At 33.5% G+C, this 24,959-nt stretch overlaps 1 protein-coding gene across 1 annotated transcript; it reads right to left on the bottom strand.

Annotated features, from left to right (window-relative positions):
- Window positions 1-513: 513 nt before the first annotated feature.
- LOC129220431 (ileal sodium/bile acid cotransporter-like) lies at window positions 514-23,550 on the bottom strand. Its single transcript, XM_054854854.1, has 6 exons — window positions 23,322-23,550; window positions 12,187-12,392; window positions 9,838-10,042; window positions 7,894-8,154; window positions 3,414-3,561; window positions 514-2,404 (listed from the first exon to the last, which is right to left on the bottom strand). Exons 1-6 carry the CDS (start codon window positions 23,529-23,531, stop codon window positions 2,373-2,375), a joined length of 1,062 nt encoding a protein of 353 aa, XP_054710829.1. The 5' UTR covers window positions 23,532-23,550; the 3' UTR covers window positions 514-2,372.
- Window positions 23,551-24,959: the final 1,409 nt, after the last annotated feature.

The following is a 24,959-nucleotide window of genomic DNA, read 5'->3' as shown; positions in this document are numbered from 1 at the left end:
TTACTATGCATCTATTCATTGCAATACCAGGCCAAAAATGTAACGTATTAGGTAATGTAATGTATTAGGTGTTTTTTAAAAGGTGATACTGGTATTAGGAATTTCTCAAAAAATGATTTTAAAATATTATTTGGTTGCCATATTTCATTATTTTTTGAAACAAGTGCATCATTTATGAAAACTTATTGTGAACAAATATAAAATGAAGAAACACATGTTACAATAAGAAATCAATTATAGTAAGAAACATGAATATGCATCTATTGAATTGTCACTAAGCATGGAACTCATAGTGTACAAATTTCCTGCAGTTGAAAATGCTTATTTTGAATTCACGTAGGTCGGAGGTGCTGCTATTAATGGACAATCCACCTTCTCTAATTACCTTAAAGCCCTTCATCTGCAAATAATTTTGTCTCCTGCATGTTGATTTGTGTAAATCATTTCGCTATTAGTAAGTTTGGCACTTACAAAGTTTTGATGACAATAATAAATAAAACAAAATTTTAAAGGTTTTTTTTTTTATACATAATTCTTTATTTACATTTCTAATTACAAAATCAGCTTAGCAACTTGACTAAGTCTATATTTCAACTCATCAGATTTTTTAATAAAATACATTTCAAACTTGTTTTGAATAAATTACAATTCTTGAAATTGTATTGCGCACACACATATGCTAACTGACATTGTCAATGTTGATTATTATTTACAAAGTTTAAAATGAAAAATGTTATTTACAGCCACGTTATTTTACAAGTTGTAACATGCAGTGAAAATACATGGGAAACATATTATACAAACAAATTAATAAATACATTTGTGCTACAAAGTAACAGTAAGAAAAACAATAATAAATGCCCACATTTGAAATAAATTGCAGACACCCCGTTTTGGTATTTCAAGGAACACTCTTTACAATTACATCAACTAACTCACTCTTTTCTGCATTGGAAAAGGGGTTCCTTAAAACCCCAAAACATGGGCCTGCAATTTATTGCAGCATTTATTACACTTTTTCTTGCGGTCAAAGCCAGTTATGTCCTCACATTTACAACAAAAACAGATTTAAAATGGTTGATGAGTAACAATCATAATATTATTATCATTATTATTATTATTATTTTTGATAAAAAGGTTTGAAAAAATTATAGTTTGCAATAACATTTTAAAATAGTTTACACAAACATCTGTTTGTCATTTGAAGCCGTGAATTGATCAATGAAGTTTATTTAAACTTTCAAGTGATAATTAATTGAAACTTTCAAGTGAGCTTTTAATTTTCAAATAGTGACAAGTAATTAAAAAAAAAAGAAAATGGACACAGTTACAAAGTAAGTAAGAAATGTAAATTGTATTTACATGTTTTTAACCAGTTGTATATATTTTCTAATTTCAATTATTTACAAAATAACTTAAATCAAAATATATTATTAAAGTTTCAAATTTATTTTAATTATGTAAAAAAATACAGCAACAATACTGAATAAGTCATTTGTTGTAGGCTTATATAGGCTGTTGTAAGCATAAGGGCCAATGAAAACACATATTGTATAAATGGCTGAGGAACTGTGCTAACTGAAAGGGTTGAGGAAATGTAGAGTATTCCATACTTTGGAGAAACAACTTACTATGTCGAAATTTGATCAAATTTAATTTATGACAGAAATTTATGATAGAAATCTGTCTACAAAGTAAACTTTTCAGGGCAGTAACAACAATGTGATATAGTGCTCTAATATTGAGTTATAGTGTTCACATTTACCTAAATCCAATTCTTTTCTTTTTTCAACAATAAGTATTTCTATTTATAGCAGCCAATGTCACTTATAATTCCAGAAAAATTAAAATAATTTAAATTTATATGTACATTCCTAACATAACATTGGGTGCAAAAGTTTCATAGACTTAGAAAGTAACAGGGAAACTTTAGAACCACTTCTTGTAAAACTGATATTTTTGAGCGTGTCGTTGTTCCGAAGTACATATTTAATAACTTTTTCTACTGGAATTCGATTCTCAATATCCTTTATCAAGCTCTTGTACAGGACACAAAATACTGCTTCTTCAAATGACTCCATTTTGAATCACAATTAAAAAAATATCATGTTTAAATGAATCAAAATATATCACTGGTATCACATAGTTCCTATTATTGCCTAGTAAAGCTCATGCACCACATAAGCTGTAGCAAAATTCATATAAATCACACTTTTTCAGATTGTATTTGAAATTCCGTCTGGAGATTTCTTGCATCAACTGTATCAATTGGCAAAATTTTTCACCTGCTTCTGGTGCACATTCATCCTTTTTTCTGCCATTCACCCTCTTTCTCGAATGTAAAGCCTTTATCTTGAAATAATCTGCACTCTCTAGGCTGGGCATTTTTCCATAGGTAGTGTATCTAGAAAAATATATTCTTTATTTAATAATCAAAAAGAACAACGAAAAAATAAAGTTATTATTAAGGTCAAAAAAGTTTTGTTTTTGTGAACATCAGAATAACAGGGTTGCCAATTGTTCCGCATTTTGCGCAGCGGCTCCGCTAAAATGGCAAAACTCCGCGGCTCTGCAAAGGAGTTCTTTTGCTCCGCATTTGCCGGCCGAACATTTTCAAGCTTAAATTTTACTATTTTACTATAACAAGTATGTAAATATGGGAAATTAAAGGTGCTTATACTCAAAGTTTGAAATAAAGTTCAAAGCTGTTTTGTTAATTTAAAAATAATTTTTATACTCGTGCTTAAAATGATTTATTAATGCTATAAACAAATTTAGATAAGTGGTTTTAGTTAGTTTTATTGGTTTGTATACAAAATACCAAATTGCTCTGCAAAATTTTAAATTGCTCCTCAAAATCACCACAGATGCTCCTCAAATTGTTTCTCCAAGGTTGGCAACCCTGGAATAATTTTGTATTCTTTACAGATCTGCCAACTCGTCTACATTTCGCAGAAGATTTCCACACTTTAACCTGATCTTCTACCCCTTTCCTTTATTTTCAGACAGTGTACTTCTTTTTTTTGCCTTTGTTTCAGTATTTTAAGATAATGTTAAAGTATAACAACTTAATTTTTCTAACTTTTTAGGCATTGTGTTTCAGTAAATTCCAAATATTAAAGACTTTTTAAAAAATTTTATCAGGAACATTTTGAATACAAGCACTTTCTTCTATTTTTAAGATCTTTTTTTAAAAAGAGATTTTAAATTGTAATTAGATTCAAAAATTGCTTTGCAATTCAATGTGTCGCCATCGATTTCACTAAAAAATAAGAAATAAACCGATAAAAATAAGATATTTAAATTGTGGGTGATTACTCTAGTTAATTCTTTCAATATCTGATACATAGAAGAAAGTTTTGGATTCGCGTGAAAACTTCAATACTACTAGTTGACGTTTGACAATATCTCACCTTGTTTAGCTACCACATAGATATCTTCTTTCTTTGCTCTGTTCTTGATATAGCGCTTGTGTATTTGGTACGTAAAACAGATGACAGTGCATGCACTCATCATGGCAAAGGCATACAACCAAGGAAGTAAAATGATGTCTCCTTGCAACTGCAAAATATTAAACATTAAGTAAAATGTATTTTTCAAATCAACGAACTCTTAAAGCCTAACTAAAGATTAAAGAATTTGCTTAAATAGATGATTATGCTATCTATCTGACTGGTACTTTTCAGCGGGAAAATGATTTTTAATTCGGGTTCAAAAATATCATGATATTTTTAAAAATATTGAAAATACCCGATATTTTGATATATATCGGATATTTTGATACATATCCGATATTTTCAATACTATAATTATAATGCATCAACCTTAAAATTAATGTTTCATTAATTATTTATATTTATAAAACAAATCTCATGTAAAAATTTACGTACTTTGAATGGCATTTAAATATAAATGATTTTTACATTCATTTGTGAAATGATAATTTAATGTATTAGAAATAAAATATAACTGATATTGATACAGGCTATTATATTGGATATTGACTTTTATATTCATGAGCTCTTTAAAACTGATCACTATATAGCGGAAGCTGCTGCACCCATGGACGGTTGTACCTACGGACGTTGCTCGAGAAATTCCGGGTATCGTTCTGGATGATCCTAATTGGGGTTCAAAGTGTGTGTCACTTGCCCTCTCCAGTACCCCAGGTAGTTTCAACACCATCAAATGAACATGTAAAATTTTATAAGATTTTTTCGGTTTTAGTAGGATCTAAGTAAAAAAAACAAGAACAATTTCTTTTTTTTTTTGTCCGTTGTGGATTGTATTAAACATTTTTGCAGTAGGTATTATTGTTTCCAAATATTTTGAAGGTTTTGTTTCTTATTTTTAATGTTGTGAAACTGTAGTCTGTCGATGTGACTAGCTTGCAAAACCAAAATGGCATACCTTTGTACCCAAGGACACATAACTATGTGTACTCACGGACAGCAATTTTTAGTCTCCTTGGGTCACACTTGACTCTTCTTACAATTTGAAGTACCTCAAAATGGTGTCTTGTCATCAACGTCCGAAATTTGGTTTCAACAATGATGATAAATTTGAAGTAGGGCTTGAAGATATAGTGTTGAAGTAACCCCCACCTGTTTTAGGATCTATAGACAGTCAATCCCACCTGTTTTCATTTGAAGTCGATTTTCCTGGATTTTCGCTAGTTTAATCTAAACTGAGTTTTTTTGTAATTTGTTAATTTTGTTAAAAGTTTCAATTTGCATATAAATTGAAGTTATTACGTAGCTACATAGAGAGTCATCCTATCAAGAATCTAGTTAATTTTTGTTTAAAAACATATTAATTATTCATAACATCATTAACTCTCTTAAGAGTAATAATTTTTTTTAAAGAGTTCACTGATATTAAAAATTATGGAAAAATTAAAAAAAAGGAAAAAACCTTCGGTTAATTTTCAAAGTTTAATTTCTGTTGGATAATTTGTTCAATGTTATTTTCAATGGATGTTTGAAGCATTTCAATATAAAATGGCTTATGAAAATATATTGACTATACTAATTGCGTTCCTCAGACTTATTTATTAGGGTTCGACCGATGGCATTTTTGGCCGATGGGCCGATGCCGATTATTCAAAGATGGCCGATGGCCGATTGTTTTTCTCCAAATGGCCGATGGAATGGTCAATGGTCGATGGCAAAAAAAAAAAAAAAAATCAAACGGAAATAAATTGCTAAGATTGTCAGGGATTTGAAGAATCCTTCCCCATCCCTTACTTACTCTTACCACCATTTTCCTGACTGTAAAAAAAGGAAGTTTTTGTTTTATTAGGAGGTTTTCAAGAAACTCTTATAATCAAGTGTTAACCTTTTTTTATAACAAAATTTAAGAAAACTTCATTGTTTTCTTCCTCCTGGAGTTAACTTCTACATTAGAAAAAACATTGGTTCCATGATTTTCCTCTGCCATCCTCAGTGGCGGGCGTAGCTACAGTGCTTGCTGCCCAGGGCGGTTCCTCAGTTTGCCGCCCTTTCGTTGTGAAATAGCTAATACATTAAACTGTCAAAGGTATTTAAATTATAACTAGAAATTTCATTAAAGAAAAAAAAGACGTAATTAATTTCCGTATACTTGCAAAAGAAAAAAAAAGAGGGGGGGGGGTGAATAAGGGCCCGTACTTGAAGAAAATTGCTAGATTTACGTAAAAAATCGTGAATTAAGACATTTTTAAAATACAATTAAAGTAGAGGGCGGGCTGAGTTTGCTCCTGATTTTTTCAAACGAAAATCTGTTTTAGTGTTTCTTTGTTGAAGTTAGGGGATCGCTGGGCACCGCAAGGTAATTTTCCGAAATCAAAGTTTTAAAATGCAGTTTTGTCTACTTTGGAGAGGTTAAGAAAATCGGGAATGGTCGGATACTCAATTCGAAAATTTTAGGCTCTGAAATATGCAATTTTATGTTACCTTTGACAACGCAATTGCTTATGTGTATTCCAGCGCAGTTGCCGGCGTTAGGGGAGAGAGTGGTATTGATGTTTCTTACTAAAATACTTTAAAAATTGATATCAATTTTAAGGATATCTGTGGTAGAATGGGAAAGGTTCAGGTTCTTTCTTTGGAAATTGTTTGGCACCGAAGTCTCAAAAACGCAATTCTAGGCTATATTAACGTCCGACTTCATAAGGTAAAGAAGCAAGAGGAGGCAGAGGGAGGTTTATGACCTCTTAAAATCTTAGAACTGAAGTTCGTTTTATGCTATCTTTGAGAAGCGAAGGTTTGCGAGCTGTCCCGCCCACGCAAGTTTCTAAGAACAAAAGTTTGGGCTATCTCTGGGGACGTTAGGAAAAGGGGTAAGGAGTTCTGCTTTCCTTCCTGAAAAATTTTTCAAAATTGAAATTTTCAAAACACATTTTCAATATTTAGAGACGTTACGTAAGAGGAAGGGGTGAATTAAGCGTTCTCTCTCGGAAAAAATAAAGGCCTAAATATGTCCTTTTTGGCTGTATTTGCTTTGTTAGAGCAAAAGACAGGGTTCGTGACTGTCCTCTTGCCGCCCTCTCAGAGAAAAACAAGGAATTGTACTGATATGCTATCAAGAAAGAGTGTTGCTTTGTATGAAAGCAATTTTAATCTGGTAGTGATACAAAAGTCTTACATTTCGAAGATTTTCTTTTTACCTGCAGCAACAGATTAAAAACACAATTTCCTTAGATGGAAAATACATTTTTTTTCACATCAAAAGGGTTAATTTGCCGTCCCTAGAAAAATGCCGCTCGGGGCGTACCGCTCCCTCCGCTCCACCCTAGCTACGCCACTGTATATACAACATTTTTTGTTCCGTTTTTGTGAGGTTTTAAAAGAAATTGATTCACTTCATTTCCTAATCAAGAGAGACCAACCTTTGCTTCCCAGGGAACAATATAATCTTCTAAATGTAACGTCGTACTGCGCATGATTGTACATTTGACTTTCAGTTTTGATGATGTTGATGGCATCAGAAATTTACATTGGAAATTGCAATTTCTTATATTGGAAATAGAAATGTGCAAGGACCCCGGAAATTCGAGGAATATAAGCTGACTAACCTGCTGCTGGTCCAGTAAGAATAATACTTTATATCATATTAGTCTATATTGATTTTACTTGGGGGTCCATTTCTATTGTATATATAGAACAAATTCAAGTTTCGCAACGAAGTTATTGGAATATCGCCTTTAATTTTAATAGAATAAATCTGGGCTTTTAAAAGTGTTCTTAAGATACAGAGATCGTACAGAGTTTCTAAAAGGAGATGACGTTAAACTGACTTGAAGTATATCTGCAAGCGTTCATCAAGGGAACCACTGGAATAGTCTGATTAAAGTCATTAGTAAATACGACGATGACACCTCTCATAATGGTGTTTTACCCTTTTAGTTCTTTTAGAGTTCTCTCCACGGCATCTATTGTCAAACAGTGGCTCATCGAACATCCGTCCTGTATTATGAGGTTGACCTCTTAAAGACGCTTTGCAAATGAACCATTTTTTTTCTTATGAAACGTACGGAATCTTTCTGAAGGGAGACATTCAAAGTATAGTTTAAATCTAGCGTGGTCAGTAAGTCAAATCGCTGCAATTTAGTTAAAAAAAAAAAAAAAAAAAACCTTGTACCTTAGTGTGCTTGTTGATCTTGGCTTACTTTATATACTATACTTAAACTTAATACATCGTCCCAACTTTAGAAGCTAATGACGTAAATTAAAATGCATGGTACACCAGTAGAAATGAATAACATTCATTTCAAAACAGTATTTATCATACGAGTAATTTCCGCTTCTTAAGCTGGGCAGAAAATTAAAACTGTTATTTCGGCTAAAGTGTACTACATATATCATTCGAAGTAGATTTTTTACTAGGAAAATTTCATGTAGCTTGGAGACATACCTCAGGTGCGAAAGACAAGGAGATGATAGTCAGAGCTGTGGGCACATTCTGTATTCCGCATTCGATAGCGATGGTCTTCATTACGGACATGGTCTGTCGAAACATAAATGCCGATCCGAAGCCCAAGCCCAAGCCCACCAGGGGCAATAGCAACACCAAACCATACAGTTTACCAGGCACACCAGTGAACATGTTGGGAAAGACAATCACCTCGAGGATGATGCATATCAAGACAATCACGATGCCCAAGTAGCTGCTTACCTGCAATGGAAAATGAGGAGGAATCAACAAGGTGAAAAAATCAGTGCGTTGCTAAGTTCTCTCAAGTGTTGGAAAATAGTAAGAAACATGTATCGAAACCACCTTAATGATCCCACGAAAAGCACATGACTTCTGAGAATTTCGAAATAATTTCTAATTTTTGGATATTTTCAGAAATCTTAAACATGTTTTCATAAGGTTCAAAATGTCTGCCTCACAACACTTTGAAAAAGAAACGTCGATTTTTTTTTTATTGTTGGAAACTGACGCAATAAATGGTCCCAAAATGGCCAACTGATGACATTGAAAGTCATTAGGATTGTGTGAGTTGACAGTTTAATTCGGTTGACCCTCAATGGATAACCTTTTCAGAAACCTTGACTTTAAGTCGTATTGCCAACACCGCCAAGAACTGAATCTAGGGAAGAGCTAGTAGGAGCCCTTGCAGCGGGTGGCAATTTCTGGGAGTAATATTAATTATTAGTTTTAAATGTAGTCATTAAAAATTTGAAGAAAGCTGAAATTAATGGAAAAGAGGCATTTCTCAATTAATTGCCACAATACCTTCTTGATTTCTCTACTCTTTCTACAAAGACCAAAACATCCACAAGACTTAACAAAATAATTTCAATGCTGTCATTGAATAAGAATGAAAACAGGTTATACTTTATTGCATGTGTTTGTTTTACCTTTTTTAGCTACCTGTGATCGCAGCGACTCTTATAGTTTATAGGAGTTACAAATTTATTCCAGAATATTTTCCCTTCGTGTCTATTATCAACTCTCAATTTTGTAAAAATGCCTTTGGAATTTTGAAAATTGATAATTTTATTACCGTTTTGTTTTTTCTTTTGTCAACATTATAAAAATTAAATTTCATGAAGAATAAAATGCTGCGCAACTTCAGAAACGACTAAAAATGGAGCATGTGCTATCATTAGACAAATCAATGTGCAACGTTTCCTTTCGCTAATAGCGCATTGATTTGTCTGCTCTCTCCGCGAAAAGGAAGGACAGCATATTGAATTTGTCTATCGGTCGAGATACTTCTCATCTCAGAGTTCTCCGAGCCTACATCAGTTGTAATTGTACCAGTTAGATAAGAACCCGTGGAAACCCGAGTCTTTTTGATCCAGATTAGGAGCCGAGCATCGTAAGAGTTAATAATTTGGAATAGAAACTTGGAGGACTGAGTGACCATGGCAGATTTAACATGCACTAGTTGCCATTCGAACACGGAGAATCTTCGACAAAATGGCATCAAACTCGCGACTCTCCAGTTACTAGGTCAACGCCTTGTCGATCTTGTCTCAACGGCCTTTTAAAAATTCCGGTACAGATACCAACACACGACCCTCTTGAATAAACTATTGCCCCCGCTATTGAGGTTATGATGATTAAAGAACACCTGAGGATAGAACGAACAGGAACTAAACTCCATATACGGTAAAGATAATCTAAATGAAAACAAAGAATTGCGGCTTTTGGTAATCGCAATCACTTGCTTGGCGTGGACAAGAACAAATTGGTGCCAAGCAGACAGTGAATATGAAATGGGTTAACCTTTTTTCATTCAAGAAAAAACACTTAAAAGGAGCATAGCGGCAAACCTATTGGAAACCTTTTGTTTACTTTCGGTTTATGCATTCCATGAACAGAGGGTAAATTAAAATTGCGTCATACCTTGCTGATAATGCCTGCTAATTTCTGCCACTTCCAGCGCAGGAACATGCCTATCACGACCGGCGCAGTAATGAGGACTAGGGAGAGAGCCAGGTTTCCATAGGGCAGGACCAGACTCTGCGTCTCAAAACTTCGCCCGTAAATCCACAGATTTAGGGGCATTAACCCCATTGCTAAAAGGGTGGAGAAGGAAGTCATTGCCACGCTGCAGGAATAACAAAAAAGTGTGTTACATAATGTAAGAGTACCAATTACATCTGTGCACACATGGACAATCATTGCTGTAGTTGTAAAAAAAAAAATACAAGGAAATCACCCGGGGGGTTGGGAGGACTCACCGAGGAAAAAAAGTGGTTAGACACCATTGTACATTACCTTTTCATAATTTTTGCAATAAAAAAAACCAAATATATTTCAATTGGATGGCGTCCCCCCCCCCCCCCCGTTTCCCATGGTACTGTGGTTAATGCTGTGGCGCACGGACTTGGGCGGTTGAGTCAGAAGAGTAGAGACGGGTTTGTTCGTGCGAGTTTCTGATCCACGGTTTTTATCCAGGTCTTTCCCACTGAGCTAAAAGGAATTCAATATAGGGGGCAAAGTTCGATCATCTGAACTCACGGTGCAATACATATTTAAATTTTGCAACGCTTTAATGGTGCACTATAGATACTAGCTCATTAACAATTGCAAAAATGTGGCAGATTATCGCCAAGAAGTAACGTTTGTACTAGGAATCTCATCCTGGATTGGCACTCATTGCTTTCACTTCAGTCATTTAAGGTAATTTTGAACCATGTGGGTTAATCTTACACCTTTCCTTATTTTTTAGTATATACTTGACGCAAAGGAAATTGTAGAAGACATGCACCTGGACAGCAACAGAACCTTTGTTAAGGAGGAACAACAGGGACAATTGCATAGGGGACCGGACTTATTTAATAGAAAAAGAGAGTTGATAAACATAGATCGAAAAACAGATTTTTGTTTTTTTAATAACATCATCAATAAATTTATTTAAAATACTTTTTGGAGTTGTATATCTATAAAAAATTTCCTTGGTTGAAGGGAAAACGGGCCAATACCAAAGTTCGGATTGGATCCGGCAGTATAGTTGCATAGGACCTGGAATTTTTACCTTAGCCGCATGAATAACTAATTGATGACAGTTTTCTACATTTTATTTGCAAAAAAAGTTGACAACACAATTGATTGTCGAATGTATTCATTCTGAAGTGACTGTTTAGAAGATACTTTTGAATGCTGATTTGAAAAGTTATTGAAATCTCTCTTACTACCACATCGTCCACTTTGAACCAAGTTGAAGATTCATTTAAAATGATTTTTATAATCATTCTTCAGGGCTGCCCATCCCCCTAAAAATCGCGAAGACCCCCCCCCCCAAAGCAAGAGCCTTCCAAAAGGATAAAATACCCCTTAAAACACCCCCCAAAAGTTTCATATGCGCAGTCTGCACCTTGACCACCCATAAGAGAACACCCCTGCATTCTTTCTTACTGTTTGATAAGCATACAATACTATAGGAGTTTTTCTTTATGACAGTAGATGCAACAACACTATTAAAATGCGTATTGGTGGGGCAATTAAAAATGGAGGGATTGCAGGTCCAAGTTACCCTGAATGTCTATGCAAATGGAAAACTGTTATCAGGTCTGTCTGGAATGAATTTATCTCCCTGGTACTCTACATCAAAGTGAGCTTCCTTTAGTGCAGTATATTTATATTTCATTAACGGTCGTATATTCATCTAAAATATTGACTCTGGACCAGACAGTCAAACCGTCGCACAGTGTAGCCTGACCAAAAGTTCACCAAACTAACTCATTTTTAGCACCCTTTACCTTGGCTCAAAATATGGCAAAATTCTTCAACTTTTTGGTATCGGTACTACACTTGCTAATTTCCGAAACGGTTAATCCTCAAGTTTTCACTCTGCAGTGATCCATATATCGACGAGAAATAAAAAGTCTCACTTTTTCGAAATCGTGACCTTAGTTCATTCTAAGCTCTGTCGCATTTAGGGAGTAAAGAAATTCGCAAGTGTAGCACAGGTACCAAACTGTTAAAAAAAAATTGTCTCATCTTGAGATAAGGTAGGGGATACTGTCTCAAAACGAGTTAGTTTTGTGGAATTTTGGTCAAAATGCTGCACTGTTCTCATGTCGAAGCCTTCTTCAACCAATAAGAAGGCTTCAATTGGCGGTACAGGAATTCGATCGAGGGTTGAATTAATTCTCTGGTGAAGACGTCCCTAAGGCTATTGAACCATAAAAGACATATACACATAATGTATGGAACAGAATTATAGAGAAAAAATTATGCTGAACATACCTTAGAGGAAGATCTCCATCACAAAAGTACGTAAAGGCGTTCGAAAGCACCCCACCCGGACAACAGGAGATGATGAGGACACCTGTAGCATGGAGTCCCTTGACGTTGATGCTTCTCATAAGTGCATACGCTACCAAGGGTTTGATGAGGAACTGGCTCACTAATCCGATGGAGATTCCAATTGGCCGGACAAGATGAGATTTCAACTAAAATTAAAAGAAAAAGAAAACGTCCTTCAATTTTTAACCAATTTAATTAAAGGAAAGTAATTACATCATAAGATGCTTCAGTAGAAGTCTATTAATTTCTTCACTAGAATTTAAAACTAATTAGGGTTACGAATGGACATATTTGGTGTATTCCAACGGTAACGGAAGGACAGTTTGAACAAAAATATCGATGTATTTCTGTCTGTGAGTATGTCAAAATATATATTTATCAAAAACTGATGCATAGACTTTTATACACATCATAGTAAGTTGCTAAAAAAGCCAAAGCCAGGAATTTTTTGCCAGTAACAATTTTTTTTTCAAATGAAATTATAAAAGCAGTAACGGAAGAACATTTTTGCGACTGATTTTCACGCAATCACGTTCTCCCCAAAAGTTCAACCAAACTATAAAAAGGAAAATTCTATAAAAATTAGAGCACATACGGCAGTGTTCAATCATTACAATTTCACCTCTAGTTTTAGAAAATAATTATTTTAAGCTTATAAATTATGCATTTGTTAAGGTAACGGAAGGACAAGAAGTCGAAAACAATTTAACTTGGTAAATTTCAACTTACATTTATTCAACTAATACAGCAGTCTGAAACAATGACATCTAATACCTGAGCCATCTGTTACAATTCGGAATTCTTGAAATACTTACTCAAAAATATTATCAGAATTCATAAAACATTTATCTTCTTCGTCAGGGAATATAAAGATCATTCCCACATTATTATGCATTCTCAAACAAGATATTTTTACCCCTTCATCTTCTATATGAAGTACCTGTCCAACATTGCCCTTTGTCAATGTCTTTTCCTACCATTCAACTACCAAAACTTGTCCAAATGTTAAATGAATCCTTTCACATATTCTCATTATTTGGTGCTTTTGATTTAGCTGTATCTTCTTTTAATATTATTTATAACTGCCGGTCTGTTGACTGTCAGTCTGAAGTGAAATCTCCTTCGATTTGTTGAAATGCTGACTTTATTCAATAACATAACTTTTTAAAGGTTTCAAATAGTGCATATTTTATGTGTCAGGATGATAATGGATATTACTCCATCTTTCTGAAAATTGATCTTTGAATTCACTGATCTCTTCACAGTATGTTTAACGGTTGAACTAATGCTCTCAACAGTCCTTTCCTGTGACTTGTGTTAAGTAATCTGAAAGCAGTTTCAATATTGTATTGTTCCAACATAAGTATTAAGTTTGTAAGCAATTGTTTCTGCTTAAATTGGCTTCTCATATCACAAATACGTCATACCAAAATGATTTTCACATGCTTAGGAACTTTTAAGTGCAGTTTTCATAATTTTTATCACATACAAAAAAATAAATAAATAAATAAATAAATAAATAAAACTACAAAATATTTAAAAAATAAATAAATAAAAGTTTATTTTATAAATGAAAGCATACATAATTTTTGTACAAATATTATATACTTGTTTTAAATGTGACTAATAAATTTAAATAATAGTTTGTTTTTCACTGGCATTCTAAAATTGTACCCTATATCTATAATTGTATTTTTTGAGATATACCGGTTTTAATACCGGTATTTCGGTATAACATTTTAAAAATACCGAATACCAGTATTGAACTTTTGGTCCGGTATTGCAATCCCTAGTCATAACAGTAAATGCTAATAATGTGGCAGAGCATACTTTATGATGGAGATTTTTATTTATTAAGATATGTTTTTGGATTCAAACTGTCCTCTGCTACAGGTAAGGTCGCAATTTTTAGCCTAATTAATTAACTTTACTTTTCCTATTTCTTCACAAGGTGATATGATTTATAAAATCGAAAGGCATTTCAAGCAGTGAGAAGAAAGGGGACATTTTCAAGTTTTGAGGGTAACACACGTTTAAAGTGCCGGGCCTAGATTTCATTGAAAAGTTTTTCTAAATCATGCTGTGTACCAGCATCTATCAGGGCTACTAGTACTATCTCTTGCCCTAAAACAGTGGAGAGGTTCACTGATCATTTGTGCTGGTTTTCTCCAAATTTTTAATTTTGTCACTTTCATCCCTTTGCTTCTCACGCCTCGTACAATCTATACTAATTTTTGGTGAAGATCAGTAATATTTTGTAACTCAGGTACGCGTTGAAGTTAAAACTTTTCTTACATAAGAAAAAAATGATCAAGCAGTTAAAAATGTATAAAAATTGAAGTATAACTTGCTGACGTCAATTATAAAAGTGAAAGAAAAATGAGTTAGCTGTCGAGTTTTTCTGCCAACGAATTTTCAATGTTCGCAAATTGTTAATACCTTTATCCCTTCTCCAAGGGGCATCATAGAACTAACGACTAATCTTTAAAAAGGTTAGAAAAATTCGCTATCGCTGCTCTTGCAGGATTCTCAGGACTACAGGTAAACTTGTAACTACCAGGAAAAAGTTCAACTTAAAATGTATGAAAATTCTATTAATGTAAAGGTTGCTCTACCAATACCGCCTGAATGAATACCAACAAATTTAATGATCAGGTTATGTAAGGTGATTAATTTATTGCTAAAATCATCAATGTGAATAATAACATCCTACATCAGGAAAATGGAGATGTCCTAAAGTAAGGACTGTGGGTAAATTTGTAACTATAAGGGAAAAGTTCTTTGAAAAATGTATTAAAACTTCGATTGATGTAAAGGTATAGTTCCACCAATACCGCCGGAAAGAAGATCAACGGATTCAATGTTTGGTGATTACTTCATTGCTAAAATCATCAACGAAAATCATAAAAGTCTGCGTCAGGAAAAGGGAGATGTCCTTAAGTAAGGACTGTAGGCAAATTTGTAACTATCAGGGAAAAGTGCTACCAGAAGAAGATCAAAATTCTACTGATATTAAGGTAGCTGCACCAAATGCAGTTTTATCCGTAGTTGAAAGTCAAAAACTCAGAAATAAATAAAGAAACGAAACTTAAACAGAGAAAGAGAACACTGAATATTTTACAGTCATGAAAAGTATCCATCACAATAGAAACCGAATCTGCTTGAAATCTATTTGCTGTTCCAAAATGTACAAAAATATGTAAAACCACTTGTGATTTTGCCGAGAGAAGAAGCGCATCTACTTAGTATCAAACTTGCAAATTTTGTATCTCCGAAACTGCGAAGATTTATCCTTTGACGACAAGCATGTTCTGATTCACGATAAGATATCATCGGACTTTCGTTTTCTTCTTGGCAAATAAGGTGACCTTTCGTTTCTGCAGCTATCTCATTCATGTCCTCAGCATCTGGCGGCATCAAGTCAAATAGACGTTCATGTAACCAAAGCGTTTTGCAAATGGTCTCTGAGAACTGCCGATGGCTGCTGGTGTCTCCCTTATATAACAGGATCACTTACTTTTCCTCTTGGAATAAGGCAATTGTTATGGTAATAGTACGTGAAGTCAACAATCTCATATTTCTCAATTTTAAACAACTTAAAGTTTTATATCTTTTGCTTCAAAATACGCTCTTTTACCATTTCCTGTTTTATATTTAAATGAAAAATAAATAATGTAAAATAATGAAGCTTTTGGCGCAGATACGCCCTCAAGGAATCTCAAACCATTAAAATCAAATAAACCAAACTAACCCACCAACTCAATACAGTCGAGTCTCGTTATACCACGCTTCGGTGTATTGACGAATCGGGAAAAACCATGGGTGCTGATGATTTCAAAGAAATATAATTTTAGGCAGAATTTCTTCCAATTTGCCTTCATAACAATAATGTTTCTGGCACGGCATTTCAAAATTTTTCATTAAGAAAAGTGAATAAGATCTATACACTATATGACCAAAAGTATTGGGACACTTTCAAAAATTCACATTTTTAAGTATTTCCCAAGAAATAAAAGACTAATTGCTTTGTAACTTTTGTCGCATAAAAGGTATGTTTTAGCTGTCATTTTCCATTAAAAGTTATGTCACCCATGCATTTAGGGGACGAGCAACAAATTGAGAAAACCAAAAATGTTTTTTAATCATCGTTCATCGTAAATAGCTGAGAATTAGCTGTAAATTTCAGAAATTAGAAACCTTACTATGTACAATTAAGTTACGTACTTTCGAGATAATATCCCTGATATTCCTAAAGATACAGTGAAACCTGTGTAAGTTGACCACTTGCAGTGCACTACTTTAGTGGTCAACTTAAACAGGTGGTCAACTTAAAGAGGTTGATTTGTATGATATAGATTTAGTTTTGTGCCTGAAAATAGCAGTCAACTTAGACAGGTGGTCAACTTACAAGGGTGGTCAACTTTACAGGTTTTGCTGTATAAGCATGTCTTTCAGAGCTACGAATTTTATTTGAAGGTTTTTGGCTCATAACGTGTAAAGTTTTCCATCAAAGTCTACCAAAATTTCAGAAAACTTGACAGCACACAAGAGAAGTGTACTATTAAAATTTAAAAGTAAAATGTGAAAATTTTGATAAAATATGGACATTTAAAGCAACTGATTTTTCTCTGGGCATGCGCGAAAGATAGCAAGTTATAACTTTCATAATCCAAACCCCAACTAGATTCTCCAACTCATAATAAAATTCCAGTTCAATATCATAAAAATTCAGAAAGTTATCAGCGATATAATCAGCCGAATTTGAATAGATTTTGGATAGGTGACGACTCCTTAGGGGTCGTTCGCAAGTTTGCAATATTTGCTTGCAATCGCTCAGTGTGATTCGTAATAAAAACAGATTATTTGCAAACGATCCGTCACGTTTCGTAATCTGCCCAAGAGCTATTCAAATTCAGTTTATTAGAAAGCTGATAACTTTTTGAATTTTCAAGATATTGAACTGAAATTTTATTATGAGTTGGAGAATCTAGTTTGGATTTAGATTATAAAAGTTACAAATTTCTATCTTTCGCGCATGCTCAGAGAAAAATTAATTGTTTTAAACGTTCATATTTAATCAAATTTTCAACATTTTAATGTAATACTTCTCTTGTGTGCTGTCACGTTTTCTGAAAGTTTGGTAAGCTGTGATGGAAAACTTTACACGTTATGAGCCAAAAACCTTCAAATAAAATTAGTAGCTCTGAAAGAAATGCTTATATCTTCATGAATATCAGGGATATTATCTCGAAAGTACGTAACATAATTGTACATAGTAAGGTTCCTAATTTCTGAAATTTACAACTAATTCTCAGCTATTTACGATGAATGATGACCAAAAAATATGTTTGTTTTCCTCAATTTGTTGCTGGTCCTCTAAACGCAAGAGTGATATAACTTTCAATGGAAAATGACAGCTAGAACATACTTTTTATGTGACAAAAGGTACAAAGCAATTGGTCTTTTATTTCTCGAGAAATCCTTTAAAATTTGAATTTTTGAAAGTATCCCAATACTTTTGGTCATATAGTGCATTCTCCAGGTATTTTATAGTGGAATACTACCAAATACATGTACACATCCGCATATATATAGTATGCATGTATCACCTAAAATAATACGTATGTATGTATCACCTCTAACAGCCCCCGTAATTGATATTACTGAGATAATTTTGTGCAAAAAATCTATTTTTTTTTTGTGCAAAGAGTATTCGATATTTTTTTTTATCAAAATGCAAATTATATTATCATACAACAACTTGCATCATTAAAATAAGACAGTATTTTAACATACAAAGAGGTGTTGAGGGAGAAGGAAATAGCACTAAAATTTAAGTTTGAGAAATTTTTAATTTTATCACTTTTTGCTGAAAATTTCAATCCGAATCTGGAATAAATCCCTTTGAAAAAAAAAAAAAAACGTTTTTTTTTCCGAAATTTTCCGTTTTTTTCGGATTATTTCATCTCGACTAATTATACATTGTAAATGATCAGCTTTGCGCCGAAGCAAACAATAACAAGTCAACGTTGTCTGGAACAAATTTTGCAATGAAAATTGCATACCCTTGTTTCGGAGTTACTTGGACTCTTTTACTTAATTGCAAGAAAATGAATTGGTACAGTTTTAAATTTTTCATTTCAGTAAGTAATATTTGTAATGTTTTTGTAAGGTTTCGATGCATTTATTTCATTAGAATGACTTCAGTTACTTTATCCATTTATTGGTAGAATTTTTGTTTTCTGATATTTGTTCCTGGGATTATATCAGTCATTTTGTTTTCATTGTAATTTTTTTTATAGATATTTTGCTTGGTTTTTCGTTCAAGTATTATATGTAATGGACATTTATTATAATTCAAGGTGTGTGAACCCCCACAGTGAAAACATTTCGAAATTTGGTAAAGTTTTCCATTTAACTTGTAAGATTTTGTAGACTGCACAGGTTGGACATTAGGATGGAGTGGAAAAAAATACATTTTCGAATTTCGAAACGCCGGGGTCTCAAAAGTTGCTTTTTGGCATCAATAGGTTTCCCTTAAAATCTTAACCTCCTAGGATAATGTCTTTAGGTTCCAAAATCGCCCCAAAAAAGTCCAAAAGTGCCAAAAATCGACCTTTTTTGAAATATTAACTGAACTTAACTTGCAAACAGGGCTAACTTTTTGAGGTGGCTCGAAAATAATTTATTTCCGAATTTCGAAACCAATTGGTGATTTTCTTTTCAAGTAAAAATGCATTATATTTCAGCTCCTATAGAATATCATTATACTGTGAGAAAAGAACCCGGCTCCAAATACATAGGACATAAAACAGTTCCGCGCGGAGAAGCTGAAATGATACAGTACAGCATTATTAATTTCTTTAACAAAAAAAAAAAAGGAGCGATATTTTTGAACATTTTTTAAGAAAAATAAAATGTATAAATTTAAAAATGCTTATCGGTTTAAATGTAGACTTTAGGTAACATTAATATCTGCTAGAAATTTTAGTTCAATAGAGTAATTTCTTTAAATTTTTTAAAAGTCACTAAATCAACCAAAAATCGAGTTTTTCTGTCTTTTTCACACCGATCTTGCAAAACCAAAATAGGTTTAATGCACACAACATAAATATTTCAAATACAAAATCTAAACGTATTTATCAGTTATATATTTATTTTCTCATTTAGATAATTTATTACATTACATTTAAGAATGTTTGCTATATATCATTATTGAAGTCTTTTTTATCCAATAATGGTACTATTCAATTAACAAGCACCCAACAAGAACAATTTTTTTTTCACCAGTAAAAATTTTTCGATTTTAATATTCCGCGAATCTTTTTTTTTTTTTTTACCGAATTTCCTTTACGCTCGTCCGAACAAAATCTATTCAAATAGCGAACAGGGACGTCTTCTTTTTAGGGTGGAAAGAAAAAAAAAATAATTTCCGAATTTCAAAACGTACAAGTGATTTACTTTTAAAGTGAAAAAGAGCAAAAATCATTATGTTACAACTCTGATACAAGAAATCGGTTCAAAATACACAGGATCTATAACATTTCCACACGGAGAAACTGAAATTATACAGTGTAATATGTATAATTTTATTATTTTCTCAATATCTAATGAGCAGCGACTTAACTTGGTTGTAATTGGTTGCGACTTAGACGGTGCAAACAACAGTACCGGAGTGACAGAAGGTGTCAGTCGTCGTCTAGAGTGAAAACTGAACACATCCAAGTAGTGGTTGATTTTTTTTTCCTGCTGTATGCAAATGAACTTCCATTGATTAAGACAGTTAATGCAACTTTACATTGGAACAACAAAAGGACCCGCAAGTCTTTTTGGCAATTATCAGAAAAGCTATCAAAACCTGCTGAAATCCATCACTGGTGAAATTAAACATTGTTCTTTCCGAATGCTCCTTCAAAACTTTGTCTGGAATAGATCTTAGCACACATCAACAATATATTCGTATAAAATTAGCCAACATGTTTCAACTGAAGATTGTTTAAGCAATTTTTGTCCTAAAACACTTGTCCTGTAGTACAAGCAAGTAGATAACGATTGTAGGCTGTCTTTTAAAGTTATACAATCGAGTCCCGACTTACGCGAGGGATACGTTCCAAGACCCCTCGCGTAAGTCGAAATTTCGCGTTTTGAAAAAGGGTATGAAAACGACTTTTTGATAAACATAAACAATTATTTTAGACACTTGTAAAAACCCTTTCGGCTGCTTTAAACCATTCCTTAAGTATATGTCAATATTTTCCACTTAAAGAACTGAATTTATACTACATTAAAAAAAAAACTACTTAATCAATTATATCCTACTTAATAATATTGTTATGATGTACAAAATCAATGATCAGTGGAAGAGTGAGACAAAGTGCAATACTGTATGTACAGTATGCAATAATATTCATAGCAAAGAAACGCAACTCTATTACACTACTCTACAGTATATATGGAAATAATAATTACTATAACTAAAAAACTGAAGATTATATGATAGTTGGTGCTGATGTGAAGTTCATCCGATTGATATCTATATTCTCCTGCATATCGAAGATCTTTACTTTTTCCTTACTTTTAAGAAACTTTCTCTATCCTAGCTTAAGCTGAAGCAGCATTCTTAGAAAAGTATACTATGTGAAATTAACTTTTGCATTTAGAGTGGAAAATACGGAGTAGTTATTTGTATACACCAACAAAGCAATGATTCGACTAGTACGGTGTTAAAACTTCCGCACTTCAATCATCCGAAAGGGATGAAGTCGTTTCGAGAAACCGATATTTAGTAGCCATTATCGAAGATAATACGTACGCCCAGCGATTCCTTGACGAAAACTTTCGCGTTCCGGGCGAGAAATTCGCGTTAGCTCTAAAATTCGCTACTCGCGAAAAACTCGCGTTATAGCCGTTTCGCGTAAGTCGAATCGCGTTGTAGCGCGAGTCGACTGTACATTTCAAAGAATCAGAGTGAAAATGTGGTAGCTCTGTGTATACAGCGTATATTGTTCAATGAGCTATCTCCGAAGGAAACATCGTTGGTGTGAGCTAAAATCGGATTCAGTCAAAGTTGAAGGGACATTCTATAAGAGTATGCATTTAAACTTCACACCAGCGGTAGATTTTCGCTCGTTTTGGTAACTTTTCTGATATGTACTAAAAAAACTTGAAAATCCTTTTGTTCCGTTCAAACGTGCATTTTAATGTCTCAATCAAGGGTTTAATCAATGGAAGTTGATTTGCACACATCAGACAAAATCAATCACTGCATAGGGTTGTTTAGTTTTAACTCTAGACGACGAATGGCACTTCATGTCACACCAGTATTGGTGTTGGTACCGTTGCAACCAAAAACAATCAAGCTGTCAAGTGGCTGCTCATTAGATGTTAAGAAATTAGTATGTTGTACTGTATTATTTCAGCTTCTCCGCGCGAAACTGCTTTATTTCCTGTGTATTTTGAACCGGGTTCTTTTATCACAGTATAATGATATGCTATAGGAGTTGCAATATAATGCTTTTTCACTTGGAAAGAAAATCACTTGTACGTTTCAAGATTCGATAATTAATTTTTTTCGACTCACCCTAAAAAGAAGGTGGCCCTGTTTAAAGTTAAGTCGAGTTAATCGACTCGCATAAGGGAAAATTCGGTAATATGGATTTACAAAATTTTATAATCGAAAAAGTTTCACTGTTCTCTTTGGGTGCTTCTTAATTGGACGACTATTGTATAAAAAACGACTATGGTGAAAGATAGCAAACGTTCTTATAGGTAATGTTACATGTCATTTAAATAAGAAATAAGATATACAACTGATAAATAAGTTTAAATTCTGTGCTTAAAATATTTATATTGTGTGCACTAAACCTATTTTGTTTTTTTGCAAGATCGTGTGAAAATGGAAGAAAAACGTCGATTTTTGGTTTATTTTGTGGCTTTTGGAAAATTTAAAGAAATTACTCTATTGAACTAAAACTTTTAGGAGATATCAATGTTATCTAGAGTTAACATTTACACCTACAAGCAATTTCCAAAATTATTTATTGTATCTTTCGTAAAAAATGTTCAAAAAAGGTCGATTTTTGGCACTTTTGGACTTTTTTGGGGCGTTTTCGGAAGCTAAAGACATTATCCTAGGAGGCTAAGATTTTAAGGGAAACCTATTGATGCTAAAAGGCAACTTTTGAGATTCCAGGCGTTTCGAAATTCAAAAATTTATTTTTTTCACTCCACCCTATTAGACATACTGGTTGTTAGTTTATTATCGCTGTCTTGGGGGATATGTTTCTCATAGATTACTGCCGTTGCCACTAAAAAGTTTAAAATTTGGTTGAAAAAAAAAACTGCCCATTTAATTTTGAACGAATAGTCATTTTTAAAATTTTCGTGTTTAAGTGTGGTATTGCTTTTTTTCGTGGGTTCTGTTTAGTTGACTTTTATCGTAGCAAACTAAATAACTCAAATTTTTTAAAAGATGATTAAAATTTAATTTTGGTCATATAGTCGCTTTTCATAATTGATGTCTGGTCTGTAGTATTTGCCCCTCACACTAATTTTAACTAGCTATCTGCGGACCACATGAAAATTGCTAGCGGACCACTAAAGGTCCGTGACTACAGGCTAAGAATCACTGCTCTAGAGTGTGGTACTGCTCTTTATGGATATAAGTTTGTATTGAAGGATCTGCTTTAGATAGAGTTCTACAGTAAATACTAAAAAACTTAAAACTTAAGACAAAATTCACTAGCAAAAATTTAGCTGTTTGCGGATCACTTGAAAATTGCTCGCGGTTCATAGGTTGACTATCACTGTTTTAGAGTGTGGTACTGCCCTTTTAGATTATACGTTTGTCTTGAAGAACCTGCTTTAGGTCGGTTTTTACGGTAGCTACTAAAAAACTCAAAACTTTGACAAAACTCACAAACAAAAATACTAGCTGTTTGCGAACCACATGAAAATTACTCGCGGATCACATGTAGAAAATCACTGCTCTAGAGTATGGTACTACCCTTGTAGATATACTTCTGTTGCTTTCTATACTATTGAAAAACACAAAAATTAGACAAAGTTCGATTTACCTGAGTCCACGTGATCTCGCAGCCCATGGCCAGCATGATGACAATCAAAATGGTCAAGAGTAAATAATCGATGACAGGTTTGAAAGTTTGATTCAACTCGAAAAGTTCTTTCTCCAACGTGATAGTCTCGTTCAGGACATCAGAGTGGTTGTTTTGGAAGGATTCGTCCATCATCATGACTAGGTCCAAGCTGTCGTTGAGGGATTCCATGATGATTCCCAGTGTCTTCTCCAGGCCCCTGGAAATTTTGATGGCGGCAACGAGAAGCCCTCATCTTTATAACCCAAAAGTTACAGTTTCCGTCCGGGGGGAGAAAATTTATAGCTTCGCAGTTGTTTCTCGGGATTGGCATGGGAAAAAAAATCGTGCAGCATTTGGGGACCACGTGGTACTGGCTAATCAGATGTGCTTCCGCCGATTCATTTTACGATCGAACTTTCTTGACCTTCATAAAGCCAACAGCGACAAACATGGAAATGTGGATCTCCGAGGAAACACTGCGAAACAACGAACTTTACTCCTATCACTCTGCGATTATTTATTTCCAGGCCATGTTTAGCAATGTTTTTGACAGGATGAACACAGTGTTTTTCTTCTTGTCTTACTTAATGAGATAAACGGAAACGATTTGGGATTAATATCTCTGCTTGATTAAAAGGCTCTTTTTTCACTCTAGAGACTCGCCGGAGCATTCCAGGAAATGCCAGACGTCGAAAAGATCTCTTCTGGGCCATTCCATGTAAAACTCAACCCTTTGTCCCGCAAGTGATGGCTCATATATTGCATTAAAAAATAATTTTAAAGGGTAGTGACGAAAGTTTTGCATTTGCACCCATAAGTTTGTTAAGCAAAAAAAATTGTTTATTAATATTTTAAAGTATTATTTTTAATGAAATATACGAGGCGTCACGTGCGGGACAAAATGATCATTTTCCGTGGAATGACTCTTCTGCGTCTACTAAATGTAAATCCATAGTTACCGTTGCTTTACAAAACTTTCAATGCAACATTTTAAAAACTTTTATAAGTACTATTATCATACAAAATTTCATTAAAAAATGATATTTAAATATGATTTTATTTTTATATGAATTTTCATTACTGCATACTACACCTGTTTTTTTTATATTTCCTTGGTTGAAGTTCTCTCTTTTTCACTCAAGGGTCATTCCATGCGAAATGAGCAAATCAGCTGTGGCTGACATGTCAGATTTCAATGAAAATTTTTATTTAGGTAAACCATGCATATCTATGAGGAAATGCAATGTATGGAAGTTCAAAAACTGTTTGTTGCTTTGTTATTGACATTAGAAGTTGATGCTTACGCTAAGCCTAAATTGTCAGAGTTCATTGCTGCAAGTTTGTGACTTAATAACTCCATAAGTTATAAACGTACACTTAAAAAATAAATATTTCCGCATTCTATAAACAAATCTCTATTGGGAAAGAGCAAAGTAAAATTTATTCGGATCTTTTTTTGAATCTGAGATATTAACAAATATTGAAATTTTGCCAATTTACTTCAGATTTCAAATCACTCTTCTAGCTCTTTTAATGAAAATATTAGAGTAAAAATGATTCAAATTGAAAAACTTTCTATAACTAACTATCTGTTCTAATTTAGTTATTGTTTATGAA

This window comes from Uloborus diversus, chromosome 4, assembly GCF_026930045.1.
Source record: "Uloborus diversus isolate 005 chromosome 4, Udiv.v.3.1, whole genome shotgun sequence".
Classification (NCBI taxonomy): Eukaryota; Metazoa; Arthropoda; class Arachnida; order Araneae; family Uloboridae; genus Uloborus; species Uloborus diversus.
This window is presented reverse-complemented; position numbering and strand designations above follow the sequence as displayed.

Coding starts and splice junctions, on each gene's coding strand:
- LOC129220431 (XM_054854854.1), bottom strand. CDS start 23,531: ATGGAATCCCTCAACGACAGCTTGGACCTAGTCATGATGATGGACGAA. Junction 12,393..23,321: donor GCGAGATCACGTGGACTCAG/GTAAATCGAACT, acceptor TTTTAATTTTAG/TTGAAATCTCATCTTGTCCG. Junction 3,562..7,893: donor CCTTGTCTTTCGCACCTGAG/GTATGTCTCCAA, acceptor AATATTTTGCAG/TTGCAAGGAGACATCATTTT.